Source organism: Platalea leucorodia, assembly GCF_965183815.1.
Source record: "Platalea leucorodia genome assembly, chromosome: 14".
NCBI lineage: Eukaryota > Metazoa > Chordata > Aves > Pelecaniformes > Threskiornithidae > Platalea > Platalea leucorodia.
In genome coordinates this window covers 8,672,752-8,691,547 of record NC_138836.1, presented here as the reverse complement: position 1 = coordinate 8,691,547, position 18,796 = coordinate 8,672,752, and the positions used below count along the sequence as shown (strand labels likewise).

General features: G+C 39.2%; 1 protein-coding gene across 7 annotated transcripts in view; it reads right to left on the bottom strand.

Moving 5' to 3' along the window:
- The window catches only part of SMURF2 (SMAD specific E3 ubiquitin protein ligase 2), a 67,378-nt gene that overhangs the window by 35,866 nt on the left and 12,716 nt on the right, over positions 1–18,796 (bottom strand). For all 7 annotated transcript variants that reach the window (XR_014229791.1, XR_014229792.1, XR_014229793.1 and 4 more), the window contains exons 2-3: positions 2,828–2,866; positions 1,047–1,155 (exon numbers count right to left, since the gene is read on the bottom strand). Coding sequence is in view for 1 of the 7 variants with exons in the window: in XM_082327036.1 (XP_082183162.1) it covers positions 1,047–1,155; positions 2,828–2,866 (148 nt within the window). In the remaining 6 variants the exon portion in view is untranslated. The remainder of the gene's footprint in view (positions 1–1,046; positions 1,156–2,827; positions 2,867–18,796) is intronic.

The following is an 18,796-nucleotide window of genomic DNA, read 5'->3' as shown; positions in this document are numbered from 1 at the left end:
AACTACCAATGATATCTTATTAAGCAGTAATGAAAAGGTTTTGTATACTGCACTAAAACATTATGAACGACGACTTCACATATTTAGTCTTGGATATTCAAATAAAGAGTAGGTCAAGACATCACTTTAAACCAGGCCTTCCACATTCTGCTGAAAGACCTATCAAGCTGCTTTTCTTCACTGGGAAAAAGGGGGACAAGAAATTCTCTGTATACAAATACTTGATTTGCTCTAGGTTTGGTGATGTCCAAAGCTAACGTAAATATGCTCAAACAATTTCTAATAATATAGATAGGGGATGGAACCATGGGAAAAAAAGTCAGAGATCAGAACAATGCCTTAGAAAGAAAGGAGAACACAATGAGGCAAAACTGTTCACGTCTCTTCCTCATCTTCCATCCCAAGGAAAAAGACAAAGAATAAAAGACAGGGAAAATAAAGCATGCACAAACACAAAGAAACCTATATAAAAAAGAAGAGCTTTAATAACTTACATTATACAGAATATGCTGTGCTTTAAAAGGACAGAGGAAAAACACGACATATACGTGCCATACCGATTATATTGCTCAAAGGCACTGAAAGATGCTCAAGTGATGATAACAACCTAATAATTTCTAGGGAGAACAACATTTGGGACAGAAAACGACATAAAGGAGAGAAAACTGAACAAGAGGCACACAGAAGAAAAGACACTGTAGCACTGCAACAGACCAAAATAGCATGAAGAAAACAGCAGTTTGAGGGAAATGTTGTCAAGTATTTGCTTCATTTTTCACAAGTGTTAACATGGAAATATTACAATAAAATAATGCTATAGTACACATAAAACATGCTGCAGACATCATCAGTAGAAAAACAAGTGTAGTGTTTAGATTGAGGGAAACGAGAAAGTGGTATTTTGACACATGTATTTTTTACTCAAACTAATAAACTCTGGGGTATTTTCCAAGCTGTAAATAGGACAGTATTATGAACATCTGACGATTTCTGTGTACTTTAGAGGATTTCACTTCAAACCTTTGGTTATCACTGTTACCACCTACAGGTCATAATGCTGATTCCATTTTGGATCAAGTGTATTCTTCACAGTATCTGTAGAATGGCATTGGCCAGATCCGTCCACCACAACCTTAGCAAATGGATCAGGAAGTCCTAAGAGGAGGAAAAGAAAAAAAACTAGCAAATGGATCAGGATGCTTTAAAGTCCCGAATCATTGCACTTTTTTTTTTTTTTTATAGACTTTATTTGAAGTTGCCATTTATTCATAAATGAGAGCCATTCATTTAATGAATGGGGAAAACATGACATATTAAGCACAGGAAATTGCTAAATTAGCAATTTGTTTCACTGATACAGATCAAGAAAAAGTTGTGTAAGTCAAACACATTGGGGAAAGAAATCTGAACACCTTGATCTTCCTAATTCAGGCCTGAGCAAATTCTCAGTATACAAAGAATTCAGCAAAAGGCAAAGAAAACAGATTTACATTCTTCCTATTTTTTACAATTAATTACAATCACGATTTTGGTTGTTATTGGTATTACAGGAAATCACCTATGAAAGATTATTCTCGCTTTTGAGGTCCACTTTGTTTTCTGCTAGCCTTCTACTTCATTTTCTGCCAGCTTAGTACCCTGGAAACACTGAACACAGGTTCAGCTGATAACAAAAATCAGTGCAAAGACGGTGCCTTTGGCACACAGCTGAGGACGGGAAAGCAGCAGGACCAGGACCGGAGCAGCCTACAATTAGCTCTACTGCGACTGCTATTCTAACCAACCTATTCCCTGACGCCAAAAGGGATGGGCCCACCACTAATGCCCCTAAGTCATGCGGTCCTATCCCCCTTTCCCCCTCATACTAATTCCTTCCCTCATCTGAGTGCCCAGTGAGTCAGCTGAGGGAACCAAGGTGGTGAAACATTATCCACATTTTCTGTAGCGCAAGTTTTGTACCAGTTCTGCTTCCTCAGGTGACTCACGACAGAGCCACTCAAGCAGCAGAGTGGTTCACGACAAGTGTCAGACAAAGCACGCGGGGATGAAGGCAAAGCACGTGGGGAAGGGGAGGAACGGGACCTTGGGAGATTTGTGCTTCCGTACAGAAGCGCGTCATAGATTTCAAATCTTGAGGGGGTTTTTTAGGCATTATTAAACTGTTAAACACCTGAAAACTTGCAATCAATACAAAAATCCAGATATAAAGCCAGCTTTAGAAGCATCACGAATTACAATATAATTCTGTATCATCCCTTCTTCAAGTTCTTTTCAAAGGTCAGGTCTGGTCTGTTGAATTCTTCCTACTCCCAACCGGGAGGCGGCAGGCAGGTGATCTGTGCGTGCATGCCTACGCAGCCAATAACATTCCTTTCTGCCTCCTTCATCCACCTCTTAGCGCTTTTTTCAAAACATTATTAAAATTAATTAAAATATAATTTCAGAGTAGGTAAGTATTATGACATGATTATTAATAATTAAGATGTACATCTGTCTGCTGGACAAAAAGTTCTTATGTGAAAAACATTTTAATAAATATGTGGCACTAATTGAAAAACATGTAATTTGCCTGAGAGTAAATTTGTTCCCCACTCCCATCAAAAACAGAGAGAGTGTGTCAGTGTTTTAATTATTATTATGAATCTGTGATGAGCGTCACCTAAGAAAGAATTAGAAGCCCTGAAATAAAACGGTGTGAAAACATTAAAGCCCCCAGCCCCCTGAATGCAAATATCTTAATACAACGATCATGTGCAAACACTGATGTACAGGACCTGCATAATATTTATCCCATCTATGAACATATAAAACTTTAACAGCTACTTACGGAAAAAATCCTTTTTCACCAAGTTTTTTGCACACAGTACTGCAAGAAAAACAGAAATACAAAATTAAGTTACTGATTCCCAACTTAAAAAAAAGTTACTTTACCTGTCCAGCATTCCAGAAAATCCTGCTCAAAATAAAATGAATGAACATAAACGAATTGTGCTCCTACATCATTTATATTGTCATGTAAAATAATTCCTGAAAGCTGAGCCAGGAGTGTCACCTTTTGGCAATTTACCTTTAGGTGGATTATAGTGGAAGTGATGCGGTAGGGGTTTCCTCAGGCCATAGTTTCACATGCATTTTTCCGCCCTCCCCAAATGGTTTTGCCAACTCTGTGTTTACCCAGTGAGGGAACGGGACCATTTCTAACTAGCTCACCATATGGTGGCACAAACAGCTGTGCCAGTAAAATTAGTGGTACTTCACAAGCAGGGTCTTACGTTCAGTTCTACAGACCAGCAAAAGCTTCCATGACCATTAAAAATAGTGCATTAGGCAATCTAGGCTCTTCTGTTATCCTATGTGGAAACCAAATAAAAGTTTTTACCTGAAAAATATTTGGGTGGAGTAGACTAACTTCTAATGCCAGAGTTTTGATGGCTCCGAAGATATGTTTTATTTCTAGAAGCCGATAATTGTTTCGGACTTTTTTGTTTAAATTAAAAGGGAGGAACAGTTGCATTTGTCAACTAAAAATACCGAGGGGAAAACAATCTCATATGAGAACAGAGTAAATAAATAAATAAATAAAGGTCAAAGGGGACGATTTTCATAAAAGATGCCAAGGTACACACAGAAGACTTCTCCTCACAAAATGCACCGCTGTTCAACTACATATGCTTATCTATTATCACAGGTTTAGTAAGCAGGAAATATTAGATTCCCCTGTGAAACATTACAATATTTACTGATAACACAAATGGATTCTTGGGTACTGAGTGAAAGCATGAATTCCCACAGCTACTACAAAGAAGAAAAAAAGGGGAGGGGGCAAGACGTATTTGGTTGGAACCAATGCTGCAGAAGACTCCTCAGTACATGATTCCCTTGGATACTTTTTCTATGAGATCGCCCATATTTATTACTACCAGGAAATGCAAAGACAGAAAAGTGCATCCGTTAATCGCATCCCACAGACATCACCTAAACCCAAAGAAAATTAGTCACGCTTTCCCCCATAGAATATCCTCAAACTGATCCTGCAGGGCTACCGATTCCCCAATTTCTTTTACAGTATCTGCCCCAATAAAAGCAAGCTGAGGGAGTCCGTGAGCACTCTCATGGAGACCTCCACCGTCAGGGCAGAGAAGCACCACCCCAAGTAGCTCTGCATGCTAGCACAAAGTTCCATATTACTCTAAATCAATGGAATTAACGTTTTCCCGATTTTTATGTTCATAAAGATGTTGATTTTAGCGAAACTGCTTTCCACGGGAATTCAGTACTGTAAAACTAGCTAAAACTCTACTCAGGTCTAACGAGTTTTGGTCCTCCATAAAACATAAGGGGACACCTATTAATGACTGCAGGTAGTCATAAAACAATCCCCTGCACATTGACATATACCACAGGGAAGGCGTATATAAGCTTCCAGGAAAGTTTCAGCATATTAGTTTGATGCAAGGGGGTTCTAATAACAATACTGTTAACCTGGGGGGGGGGGAAGCCTGATTCCAGGTTGTTATTACTTGTTCTTTTTAAAAGATGATAAAGGTAAAAGAATTACTTCTCTCCATTCAAAGACATAATGGTAATCCTAAAGCAGTGCTCTATTTAAGGGATTTTTACCCAATAATCCCTCTGTAAACAGTCAACAGTAGTAAAATACTATGAGAGAGCCAAACATTTTAGGTATTTCTGATACCTGGAGTTCAAGCATGTATAGGAAACAGCCTGTCACACCACCGCCTGCTCCACAAAACATTCAAATAAAGTCCTTAGGATGGCATAATAAAAATCCACAGTTACTAAAGACTTCCGTGTGCCCAGCAATTTTAAGTCTACTCTATCCACACAACTGATCTGTTGATAACAACTTAAAAGACATTTAAAGAAACAGACAATAAGACAAACTTAGAAAAATGCTCCTGCAGTTCCTTAAGATTTTGTTACACCAAGAATGTCCTCAGCCGGAGCTGTCAAGAGACACCACTTGTCCAAGAACTGGCAGAGGTTACTGCTCACCAGCCATCTTTCATCCAGTGCTGAAAAACTTCAAGTAAAATAGATGCTTATATAGATGGCCACTTTTTTAAATATCTCAAAAAGATATTATTATTTGCACAGTTTCACCCAGGACAAGAAACAGGAGGTGTCAAGCGAAGCTGAAGGCTTTAAATTCAATAGTTTAGCCAAAATTCATCTACAGCACAGTGAGCCATACAGTATGTTCCCAAAATTGTATAATGTCCAAAATAAAAGATGTTTGACTAATCTTTTGAGAGAGAAGTTGCAAGCTTAGCTAATTATAAGCACTTCTTTTCAAAATATTAAGCAGGCCTGCCAGTGCAATTTAACCTAAGTCTCATTTTTATAATATTGGGCACATGCACAACAGACAGACTAATAACCGTTTCCCCAACAATTAGCCATGAGCGAACAAGCTAATATTTTTGGCTCAAGATTTCCCTCTCTAGTAACCACATTTAAGGCAAGTCAGATGTCAACCCATTCTGGCTTTGTCAGGTTAACAAAACAGGAGAGACGCTGAGAAATCTTCCATTAACACCACCCTCGCTGCCAGGTATTGCCAGGTGAAAAAGCCCAGGTCCCAGGAGCATCAGCTCAATTCTAAGCGAAACTATCTTCTTCCACACACAGAGCCCTCATCTATCTCAGGACTTTTTTTGGACAAAACCTTTCCCACTGGTGGGAAAAGTACCAGAGTTTATGCTCCACTTTTCTAACAGTTTCAACACTGTATTAAAACCTATTCTGCATATTCTGATAACCAACTGATTAATAGTTCCTTGAGAATAAAAACTAAGGAAGTTTGGTTTCCTATGGATTTATGGTTTATGGTTGACTGAAAGCCATAGCCGAGGCTTTTCCCACCGGCAGGGCATTTAGACAGACGCTCTCCCACGCAGACTCTCCAGTGGTCTCACAACGCGGGATCTCTCGCTGCAGCTTTTCCCTCGCATTTCAGGTCACTGCTAGGGTCTCCTCTTTATGAAGGCAACGATTCTCATAAAACTCATGGGACTTAATTATCTTTGAGACCTCTATCCTATGTCAAATTTGAGCCAAAGATGCAAAAAACAGAACGAACCATAGTGAGATTTATTTTTCATGACAAAGCCAAGCTGAAATGCTGACGGTTCTGGACCCAAACCCGCATCGTTACCAGATTTACGCAGTTGCGCCATTAATAGATCCTCTAGAGTTGGCATAAGGCCACTGAAGAAGGTTATTTGTTATTTGTACGCGCTTGTTTTAAATCATTTTTTATAAAAATTCTTTTTAAACAAAAAAAAAGTTAAGCTATTTAAACTTGCACTGAAGGTTTTCAGAAACTAGAACACAAACCAATGCCTGTATATGCTGACACTGGGTTGGAAAAAAAAAGGGGGGGGAAGCATTGCACCGTAAGTGCATCATCAAAATACATTAATGGCTTCTAGTACACATATGTAGATAAAGTATTTATTGCAAAGAATCAGTGAGTCAGTGGATAGCTATGTTTTGTATTTATTGCAGACTTCCTGGGTAGTCTACGGAAAAGAGAACATTAATATTCCAATATGAAGGAACAATATATACGTGCCAAGACACACATGCACATCAGTTTTACATACTATACATTCATTAAATATCTTTTGATCATGTCTTATGATCTCATTCTAACATATGCTACTCAGGTCAGTTCACAGAAACATGGAGAGAGCGTAGTATTATAAGCTACCTCGTCTCCTTCCACGACTGCTTTGCTACGTATAGTTCTCAAACACTCAAAAATAGGAATTAAGTGAATGGCGTTTGCCAATTTCCTTTTTCTGATTTATTACTCCAGTGACTGACAAAGAATGGTTTACTGAAAAATAATTTAACTATTGCAAGTAAATGCAAAATAGTTAATATCCCCAAACTCCTGTAATCTAATTTATGTGCTAGCTATTAAAATTTACATCCAATTGCCGATGAGGATGAAATAATTGGTGGAACCCACAAAAAAATGAAAGGGGCTACGATTATTGAAAATGTGAGTTTTATAGAAAGATAAATATTTTTCTCATTTTCTGAGCTCTTCTTACTCTTTTTGCTAGCTACTGAAGAACTCTTGTTAAAACTGCTTTTTACTTTGGACTCATTTTTACAGAAAAATCAAACTTTTTATGACATCAAACTGTTGTTATAGGAGGTATCCTATGTTATATACTACCACGATTTTATATAAGTAATAAAAAGTATGTTTATTTCAGAATAATAAGTATATATATAACACAAGGTCTCCACACTTACAGGGAAGAAGAACTTGAAGAGGGAAGTGCCACTGTAGGAAGCTTGCAATGAAAACAAGTAAAAAGTGATGAAGATCTACGAGACTTGACAGAATCACCACATCTTACATATGATCTAAGAGTCTTCAATGATCCTGTTACCTTCAACTGTTGGATTACAGACCTAGAACGAATGTTGAGGAAGGCAACATGAAGAAAGAAAATGTTATCTGAATTTAAGGAACGTGGACATTTAAGGGCAGTGATCTTGTATTCAACCCTCACAGGTATTTCTAACCTATATCAAACTGTTTATAGCCAATTTGTTCATCACGTTCTTTCACACCTGCAAAATGGGAACACTACTACTGTACCTCACAGGTACCTTGCAGTGTTATGCTACCTGTATGTTTGTACACTCTCATCCATCTATTATAATGTGTGTCTTGATTTCTGACAAATGACAAGGTTTAAATGTGTTTGCACCCAGCAAGGTGAAGTACTAGTACCTCAGGGCTACAGTTGTAGATGATCACAACAGAAGTATATTGGGTTTAAAATTTCTGTATTAAAAATTAATCTTTCTTAAGCTATCTTATTAAGTAAATAATTTTTAAATGTGTATATTGGAAAGACAACAATGCTATCAGTGAAAGATACAGGAAGACAGGTAAGAAAAAGTAATCACAAATCCATGGCAGCGAGCATACCAGCTGAAGGAGCAGAAGGAAACACATAATCAACACATTTAAACTCAGTAGGTGACTTAGTAAGAAAACAACGCCCCACCTTATGGTCAGACATCCCTGAGCACCCAATACTGTGTCAACAGACAGCCCCGAGTTTAGAGGGGGGAAAAAAAGGACTGGGTCCAAAGCTAAGATTATGTTTGCTAATCTTCTGGCTTTTCACGTGTCATCACCATAGAAAAACTAGTTCAGCCTTCTGAATCCAACCAACTGTTTTAACATTATAATTCCTGTTGGATTTTTTCTTTCCCCAAGGGTTTTTCTCCCAGAAAAAGTCCTTGTTCCAGAACATAAGTAACACGTGGGATTGCGAGGAGAAGGACAGGCTGCCTATCAGTTTTTACCACAATAGCTCATTTTGAAGACAAGTCTTTCTTCCCCCTACAGAAACACCATCTTTTAATGAAAGCCATTAGCATTGCTTTTTGTGATCAGATCCCAGTTGTTTGCATGTAATACGCCGTGCAATACAATCACTAAAATAAGTCCCAGCTGTAGAAACACAATGTTATGCTGTTGCTAATGTGTGTTGTACTGATAATGAATGGTCGTCTATGCTTTAATCTGAATAAAGCTCCCAACTGCTCTGCCTCTCCTTGCCAAAAATTCCCCTTCCTCCTCCAGACTGTGGTTGCATTCCAATTACACTGCTGATTGGAATGAGCCTGCTTGGGGGAGGGAGAGGGAGGGAGACAAATGAACGTGCGCACACACACCCCTCCGCGCCCTTGGACGGCCACCCCTGGGACCCAGAAATTGTTTGGGGTGTTCGAACCGATGGCTGACATGACGTACTTTTCTCCACGTTGTATAAAACTCTTTGTAAATTTATTTATTTTAGAAAAACGGCAGGCAAACAGCACGCCATGCACAGGTTCCAGCAGGATAGCTCAATACTTTGAACGTTTCTAACGCATTCCTACTGTTTTCTTCCATTGTTGGCACGCTACCGAGAAACTTATATTTTTCTGCTTGCATTCCCTCCTTGGACCTGCCTAAATTCCCACATGGGAAGATATAAAACAGGAGGTCTTCAACTATTCATGAAACAAAGAGCCGTAAATAATGCCATACAGATTTGCAAATACAGCTGTTGAGGTAGTAACTTTCTCAATTAAGATTTTGAAATAAAATAGTTTATCCCAACTACTCACGTTAAATTTTATTTTACAATTAATCTGCCTGAGGATTTTTTTTTTAGCTTTCATTTCCTTTCAATTTTCATTTCCTTTGAAAGGTGTTTTTTCTGCAGATGAACAAACTAATTGACAGAACATGATCATAAACTAAGGATTTGCTCGCAGTTGATGAAATTCATGCATTTTAGAAGATTGCAATCGATTATTGTCAAGAAGGGACACACAAAGATAGGTAAACCTAACAAATACGTGTTTTACAGGTGCTCAGGGGTTTTGAGTAAAGAAGGTATTGAAACATGAAATGGGTAAGAACGCAGCAGCTGACCACTATTCTCACCACGATCCCTGATCAACAGGAGCTGGAAGGTTTCATATTGCACCTAACAATGAAGAGGGCTGCAGCTGTTCCTCTCTCAAATCAGGTCTAGCAATCACAGGGATGCAAGGTAGATCAGGAAGCTGAACTGGCTTAACAGAAAATTAACCTTCTGGGGAGATGGATTAGTTTGCCGTTGGCTCCCAGCGCTGCGTCGACTTACCCCGCAGTCACGCCAGCCGTCGGTCGAACGCAAAGGACGCGGCGGCAGCACGTGGCTGCGGAGGAGGGCGGACCGGGCAGGCTTCCTTCCTGCGGGCACCGGGCAGCTGCGCTGCCAAAGCGCACTCTATACCACTGAGGGTTTCAGCTCTAAAACCAAAATACGCCCCCCAATATTTTCATTTTAATGCAGACTGCTAGTTTTTTCTCCTGTTTTGCTGTTCTAGACATCTATTTGGAAAAAAAAGAAAAAATTTTAAAATAATATTTAAAAAAGCAGATTTTTGCCATCACGATACCAAAATAACAACCTAATACCCTTCAGGTTTTCAGAGAGACAATCTTAACCTTAAACATTTGGATGGAGTGTTATTTTCTATTTCCCAAAGCACACTCAGCAGCACAGAATCAAAACACTGAAAAACATTTCTCTTGCAAGTATATACGCAACTGCTTTCAGGCTGCTCTGTGTTGCTTATTGACAGCTGCTCTTTCCAAGTCTCACAAAGCACTAGAAATTTAGAATAACCTAACAAGCTCTGAACTAGAGTTAGTACAAAACATGTACAAACACAGAGGCTGGCGTGCCCTTCTTAAAAAGGTTTAACTATTTTCCCCGCTACTTCATCTGAAATTAGTGCTACCCAAATTAAAACTCCACACACCATCCTCTTCTGGGACCAGTACAGAGGCGGCACACGCCGAGACGAAGGTGCCATATGCCAGGCAGAGGGAAGCCCAGTTCACCCAAGGACACCGGACAAACGGATGCTGATTTCAGACACACTCTGCTCCATTAGATTAAATGTAAACACTCTCCACCATCCCCTGGATCCATGGGTCTGCAGCAGGAAAGAGCTGCAGGGTAAGCACTGCCTTCTGGAGCAGGCAGGTAAGCCTCGAGCCACCGTCACTAGCTGTTTCATCCAGGTATCTTTTTCTGATGTGAATTAGGAAATGCAGAACAAGATCCCTGCTGCCCCCAGGACAACTTGGAAGGGATGGTAACTTCTTCAACAGGCACGGCTATCTTACCACATACACCTACAGTTCATACTGGTAGGAAACTAATTTCCAGTTCTTCAGAATTATAAATCTAGTTGAAATCCACTGCAAATTTAGAATCATGTACTCAATCAATTCTAACTGTCTTACTAGGGATATGCGTTAGAACGATTCAGAAGTACTAATGAATTTTTAAAGTGCTATTAAATACTAACCTAAAATTCTAAATTGTCCCATAAACACATTTCTGCAAGTTCAACCTCAACACAAGCCAGATGCAAAATCTTTAATATACTGCATGTAAAATGAAACCCATTTCAAAGGATCACATGCACCTGCTTACAAGCATTGTCAGCTAGAAATCTGTGCCTCAGCAAATCAGAATTATTCCTCTGGGACTGAACAAACAAAACCACAATAACCCGCATTCAAACACCAAGCAGCAATATGGATTATCCAGAAGTGGAAAATGTTCTAATAATGCAATATACTTTAAATCACCGCAAAATATGCCAGAAACTAACATAGTGACAGTACATTTTTCTTTCCAACAGATTCACTGTAGTAAATCTGCCTGTAAAAGAGCAGGTTGTGCCTTGACTGGATTTAGAATTCCAGACCCATATTACCTGCATGTAATATAACTCATGGAGATTAAAATTCAAAATGAAAACATCACGCATTTATCACGCAATACTAATTCTGGGACAGAGTCTCCAAGCCTATTTTAAGTCCCCGTAAGGGGAGGACGACACGACAGCGACTCAAGGCTCCAGCCGTCGGTGCCGGGGATGTCGGAATGACTTGTGGACACGGCCAGATGGAGTCTGCCTAGATTTGCCATGTTTAGACTCCTGTTTTAACATCATGATGTCTACTTCACAGTATTGTTTTACTGTAAACAAAAGGCTTCCTTTTCCACTTCTCCTCCCATATTCCACTCGAAGCCAAAAGTAAAACAAAACACAACCCCTCCACACACACCATTGAATTTCTCCTTCAAGCAACTCATGCATTCACATTTCCTAGATTCATTCAGTGATGGGCTTACTGCCACACACGTCACCAACTCTATTCATGTGTCCAGTTTATTTGATACGCCTGTCAAGAGGTAAAGGCAAGAAATTATGCTGCCACTTTTGCAATGAAGGTAGCAACCCTCCCCAAGCATTTCAAATCTTACCATGAAGACTTACAAGTCTCCTTTATGGAGATTCATGTTTGAACCACAGAAACTGAATATGCAGATGCAGAACCTTAAGTTGTTTTTGTTTTGCCTCTTTTTAGCTATATACCAAACATGCAAATTAAATTTGCATGATACGGGATTAAACCATCCCCATCAGGGCTCTGCGTAAGCTAGGGCTTCAGTCACAGCCTCAAACAGTGAGAACGAAGCAGAAGTAACACGTGGGAAACTTTAAGAAAACAAAGGCTATTGCGAATATTTGCATTTCCTGGTTTAGTGGGGATGGAGCCTCTCAGACCAGCCAGGATGTTTCTAATGCATAACTTTCATACACTAGAAATTCCACTTCACTTCTCCACCCTCCTCCAAAATGGCCTAACCCTCACATCTTGTCCATTTTGCAACATCTGAAAAACCACTACTGTAGCACGAAGTCATCATAAATACACCGCTTACAAAGACTGAACACCGTGCTGGTCAGTTGGGGCCGGAGGAGAGGGGCGAAACAACATAGCTTTAAATTAACAGCTATTAGAATACCTAAAAAAAAAAGTCAGCAGTCAAAGATCAATTTTCAGACCAATTTCAAAGTTCTCTCTTCTGTTTCTCACATTTGTAGTAAGTATAAAATTATATTCCAGTAAACCAAATCAGGGTGGGAAACAAATCCATTACGGATAAATGAACCCACCAGCTTTGCTGTTATATTTGCTGTATGATCCTCTCTTTTTTTTTTTTTTTTAAATCTTCCTGCAGTATTAAAAACATAATTTCCATTAAAAAAACCTTTTACTTTAAAGTAATATTACCCAGATTAACTAATCTCAAACCTGTAGAGGTGGTTATCATATGCAAGTCTGAGTGAAGTAAACTCTATTATGAGCATTAACTCAATTATCTTAGAAATACAGAAATGAAACAGGAGCTCAGGCAAAGAAAAGGGTGTACTCTTATCTCAAACTCTTAAGAATCATTGTGCTAAAATCTTACCTCAGTCCTCAAAGACTTGTTTGAAATCCCAGCAGCTATTTTTTAACCAAGACCCAATTTAGACATAAGTGATTAGTCCAAAATTATCAACTTGCAAATACGCAGAGAGCACAGGATTCTTCCTCTGAGAATAGGTAAATAAGAAAGGTAACATGGAAACCTACCCATATATTTCTCAGCTTGTTTTGATAGGAAGAGGGGTGGGGGAAAAAGCTAACACGAAAAACAAATTATAGCTCTGTTCTGTCTGATGTATTTCACGCACCTCTGAAAACGTGCTGGGGGAAAAACATGCTAACAAGAAGCAGAGCCCTCGGATTTGTTTCACTGCAGTAGAACTCTCCACCCCCTGAATGCTCTATAGTAGAAGCAACAACAAAAGACATTCATGATCTAATTACCAACCAGACAAAAATGCCCTGAATTTTAAAAAGGGCTTCAGACAAGAGGCACCTGCAACTAACCCAGACTCCTGGGTATCGGGAACTGTAGATACCAGCAGCTTTCCAGACTGCAGGACCGCTGCCATCTCTGTCGGGACAGTCACACATTTGATTTAAACAGGAAGCCTCAAAATTCTGTCTCCGCTAGGGCTGTGATGCTAAGGCGACACTGCTACTGCCGGGGCTTTTCTGGGAAGAGGCGAACGGAAAAGCACCACCAAGGAGAAAAAGGAAGGCACCAAAAGCACGCACATCGTTTACCCTCCATGAGTAATTCTCATGCCACTCTTCAGCAAAATGCTGTAAATATTCATTTTATCAACACTCACAGAAGAATTGTCAGCTGCTTTATGAGAAACAATTCCTAAAACATGACAACAGCTAAGGTGATAACTTTTGTGGGGGGGGGGGGGGGGGGGAAGTAAATTCTAGCATTTCAAATACACAACTTGAAATAGTTGAGTGATTTTTTTAAAAATCATTCCCTAATAAACAAAACTTAGAGTTCATGAGGATCATGATTTCGATACTATCACTAGCAAAAATCACTAATTAATCAACCGCCCTTAATCTAAATTCCTAGTTCAGCACAACTGTGGTTTACTACTACCCCTGATGTACTGAAATCCTATTATACGGGGGAATACAGATGAGTGATGCACTCGTTACATCCTCCTGCATTATCATCAATATCTGCAACTTCAGACGTGGATTCTGAACGTCTCCCTGATAAGATGTGGGTCCTGCCTCTTCCTCCGTTAATGCAGTTGAAATATTTAAGCACAGTGTCCCTATAGTTACTTTTTTTGGGGAAACTGGTTTTAGTAGAGTGCTTTCAACTCTAAAAACCATCTCTCTCTGGAACTTGACAGATTGGCTTCTGCCAAAAAAAAATAGGGTCAGCAGAAAGGTGTGTGGACTACATATACACCTTTACCTGGTTACTAAGCTTATGCCTCTCGTTACACAATTCTGTCTCTACCTGTGGACGTATAATACCATGTAAGTGGGGAAAATGCCAGCTGCTTAAAGAAAGTACGTAGTGAAAACCAAGATGTCACCATTCACACATTATTGAAATTCTCATGTACCTCAGTCCAGTCTTTTTCCCCCCATCAGATAACCACGAAGCCTCATCTCCAGGAGGTAATTGTATCAACAGACTATACAATTTATAAACTGATTTAGTTAACTTATTGCAGTCCTTTAATACGAACAGATTCAGTTTATTTTCTCTGTGTAAATAGATGTGTTCTACAGATCAAATCCAAACAGTTTAAAAAGCTGCTACTGTTCAACAGAGATGAGCAATCCTATTTATTTCAACAGAAATAAAGCAACTTATATTAACAGCCCCATTTTTCTTGTTTTGCTTTGTTTTTACACAAGTTGCTTAAATTATTTAGTCAAATCAGTACAATTTACATACTACTGTAAGAAATAAAATAAAAGGGATTTTAAAGAAACAGAATCTTTAAAAAGATTCAGATGAAGTAGCTCGCCAATATGTGAAAATAAAGAATCTTGCCCCAAAAAAGCTTACCACACAATTTAAAATACAACTTCAGAAACCTTTTGGGAAGATGCAACGTTCAAGCGGTGAAAAGAATTTTTTTGAGAAAGAGGAGCACATGGTAGAAGATAATAAGCAGCAGAGAGCGAAGACTAAGAAAGATAATGGGGAGCAGGTGAGGCTGAAAGGAGACGTATAAAGCTGATTACGTTAATGTAAGAAGTGTAACACTGTGAATCAACACTCCTAGCAGTACAGCAAATGAATAAAAATCCAGGAAGGTATTTCCAATAAGTTAGAGGATATTTTATTACTAGGCATCTACAAAGGCAGAACAGCTTTCAAGCGTAATGAGCATGCAAGTATTTCCATGGATCTCAAACACCAGTTATGAGCTTCAGAAAGTCTGAGCGGACACGAAAGGGATTTTGAGGGGACACAGAAATGGAAACCCCTCATTTACTCTGGTGCCTTTCACTCTAGAAACCCTCAGCCTCTTGCAGTTCCACTCACAAAGCTTTATACTAAATATCACTTCTCCCGATTTCTACCATTTCTTGTACGGTTGCACACGCAAGGCAAGAGCAAGGATGCCAGACCCAGTTTTCCATGGGAACCTTTACAGTTATTTCCTCGGCACACTGCTCCTTAGATATCTCAACTGCTAATTGCATGCTATCCCACCCCCCACCCCCAATATAATTATTTGCTAAACAATATATTAATTACCAAGTAAAATAATTTTTCCTCTCACAGCTATCTTCTTACATCTCAACTATTTAATACTAAACACCTTCCGGTGACCTAATTCTTTTTGTTTCTCTACCATCTACGTATCTTAGCGCCAATACGAGAATTTATATTAAATAAAACAAGACCAGAGACGTGCTAAAACTCTGATCAGCTATATGACCAATGAAGGAAGAGGGCACAAGCCTTTTCCCCCTTTACATTCCTTCAACTAGCTTTGTAAGCTGTACCTCCTTTCTGCATTAACTAAATTTAAGAATTCACAAATATATCTCCTGTTTATCTTTCTGCACTGTAGACTACAAATGGCATTGTCAATGTTAAATAGACACAAGGTTTTAAAATATTAAAAATCAAAATGCAGTGACTGCCTTGGAACTGGCACTCTACATTAAACTACACCTCCAGCTAATCATGTATTTTCACTAAATATAAGCAAATAATCTATACTGAGTCAGTTCACCAAGTTCTGCCAGCATCACTCATGTTATGCTTGCATTCCAGACACGTAACAGTCCTCACTAAAAGGTGATATTGCCAAAGGGTCACAAGATGGGGGGGCTTTTGGGATGCATGCAAACAGCTTGGGATTTAGCTGAAAGTCAAAAAAGTACCTAAACATGTTCAAACTTACAAAAGAGGAATTAGAACAAGCAAGCAAGCCTCGTACATTTTGATGCTAAATACAGACTGCTGTTCAGGAGACAACAAAAAAAACAGGATTGGAGAAGATAAAGTGTTAATCGCATATTTGGTGGTTCATGAGCCAAAGCAGTCTGAGGTTTAAACTGCTTCTGCTCAGTGCTCATCCCATTCAGAGACGATGAATCATTTCCCATTTGGCAACACTTCTGCCTACAAGGCTGTCTTCTGTGAGATTTCTCCTGTATCCTTGTAATAGGTTTGCTAATTTAGTACACCTGACTTGGAGCAAAAGCTATTGTTGCCAGCTGTCAGACTAGACCTCGTCCTGTTTATCAGACACATCTACACCATCCTGTTCTGCCCCAGTCATAGAAACAGAACACTCTTTACTAATCCCACTGCAGTAAATTACTTTCTAATATCCTTGTTTTTCTTACTCTGCCAAAATACCAACACATCATAGATTTAAAGCAACAGCAAAATCAATTTATCCACAGCAGCTGGGCTTATACCAGTTTATCCAATAACTGCATTTTTGAAAGTCATATTTGCTGTTCTAGTCATTCTGTCCATGAATTCCTGAGTTTCAGCAGTAGAGGTTTGACTATTTTAAACAAAGGTAATATAAGCTCACAGGGAGTGTATTCTAGTTTTTTAGGCAGGCCTCCACAACTCTTTGAAAGATAAATCAGAGCAAAACAAAGTATTAAACGCCTCACACACACTAAAACATTTCCTCATTTTCCCCAGGGCTTTGCGCATGCAAAAGAAACTGCATTACTTTCTGTTTATAAATATTTGTCTGGACAGCAGCTTAAAAGGGAAGGGGCAACAGAGAAAATATGCAGGGTTTTTTGGTTTTGGTTTTTTTTTTTTTTTTTTTTTAAACCTACCTACAGAGAATCTGGGAAGCATATGAAAAAGCAATTCGTGTATGACATTTTTACTCCTAAACAAAATCTACCAGAACTTAAAAGTCTTCCCGTTCTAGATTACATAAATCAGTTATACGGATGCAAAAAAGTAGACTCACTCTTTTCAGGTTTTATACACTGCCCAGAACTCCTACTGCACTTTAAAAAGCTCACTGTGTTCACAGAAACACATACCCACACATTAGATGCTCTTTTGATACTTTTACTCTTCTAAATGTTTTAAAACTCAATATAATCAACAAAAAGATGAGAACGCATCCACTCTGCTAACAAAAAATATGGAGTATTTACATTCCTCTCGTCCATTTTCAGGGAGCTGTGGAGCTCCTTACTCATCTCTAGCATTCGAATCTGGCTTTGTTGATCCATGCCGAGCAGCCGAGGAAGCGCACCTGGGCTCTTCCACCCGGGACTGGCTGGGAAGGTCAGTCACAAACTGTGATTCAACATGCAAAGGCCATTTACTGTGGGCAGGTTCCCCACCACCCTATGGCTATCTTCTGCTATATTTGTTGCCAAAATGAAATTTAACTGTATTTGCCTATTTGTAGGCTAGCAGAGGATCCCTGCTAATGTCTGTCTTCATGACAATATCCGTACAACACTCAAAGCAGGCTGATGCCTTGACTGGTTTCAGAGGGGAAAAAATTAAAATAATTTTAAAATAAACAAGAGAAAGCAAGAGCACAAACTCCACACAGGAAAGAGTCGGAGATCGTTGATGCTATAGGTAGCATAGATTGCTTCTAGAATATAGATACAGGGAGGACTGCGTGAAAAGGCCCAAACAGCATTGCTAACACATGGTATGAACGAGGAAAGTTGTAGCGAGTTCCTAAAACCAGGGAGAGCAAAACACAAGACATTTATGGGTGCAAGGAAAAAACAATTCAGAGCAGTTGATAGTGACGTAGCAAACCTATGTGAGAAGGTTACTGTGATGCAGTTAGGTGCAGGGCGCACCTAGCTACAGGCGATCGGCACAACTCTTTGGGGATTTGCAAACATCCTCTCCCGAGCCCAGTAACTGCTCACCTACTGCGGCCACCCTGCCCTTGCAAAGCGGGCACGGATCTGGAACCGCCTGCTGCAGCCTCGGCTGTGGAGCCAGTACCTGTTCATCCAGGCGGGGCAAAAGAAAGGAACCTGGGAAACAGAACAAAATCCTGGGATTTTAGGAAACGGAGATGCAGTCAGAACAAAGAACAGAACTGAGAAACAGGATTATTTCATTGCCCTACAACAGCTACACAGCCAGTCTAGTCCCCTGTAAAGGCGTTGTTCTCACAAATAAAAGGAAAAAAGACCTAAATATGTATTTTCACAAGGTTTTTCATTGTAACATTTGAACTGATGAATCAGATACTGTATTTCAAGTATTATTCATCTGCACAACTTAAGCTAGCCCTGAGTAATCATTAAAGAAAAATATTTGCCAGGAAAAAATAACCCAGAATATATGATTCATTCACTTCTGAAACAATAAAATGGTTCACTATAACAAAAATAACTGTATTGTAAATACTTCAATTAAAAAGTTAAAAACACAGCCAAATACAATGAAGAAAGCATGCCCTTAAAAAAAAACCAAAACATGCATATATGTGCAAATAACAAAAAATCTTGTTA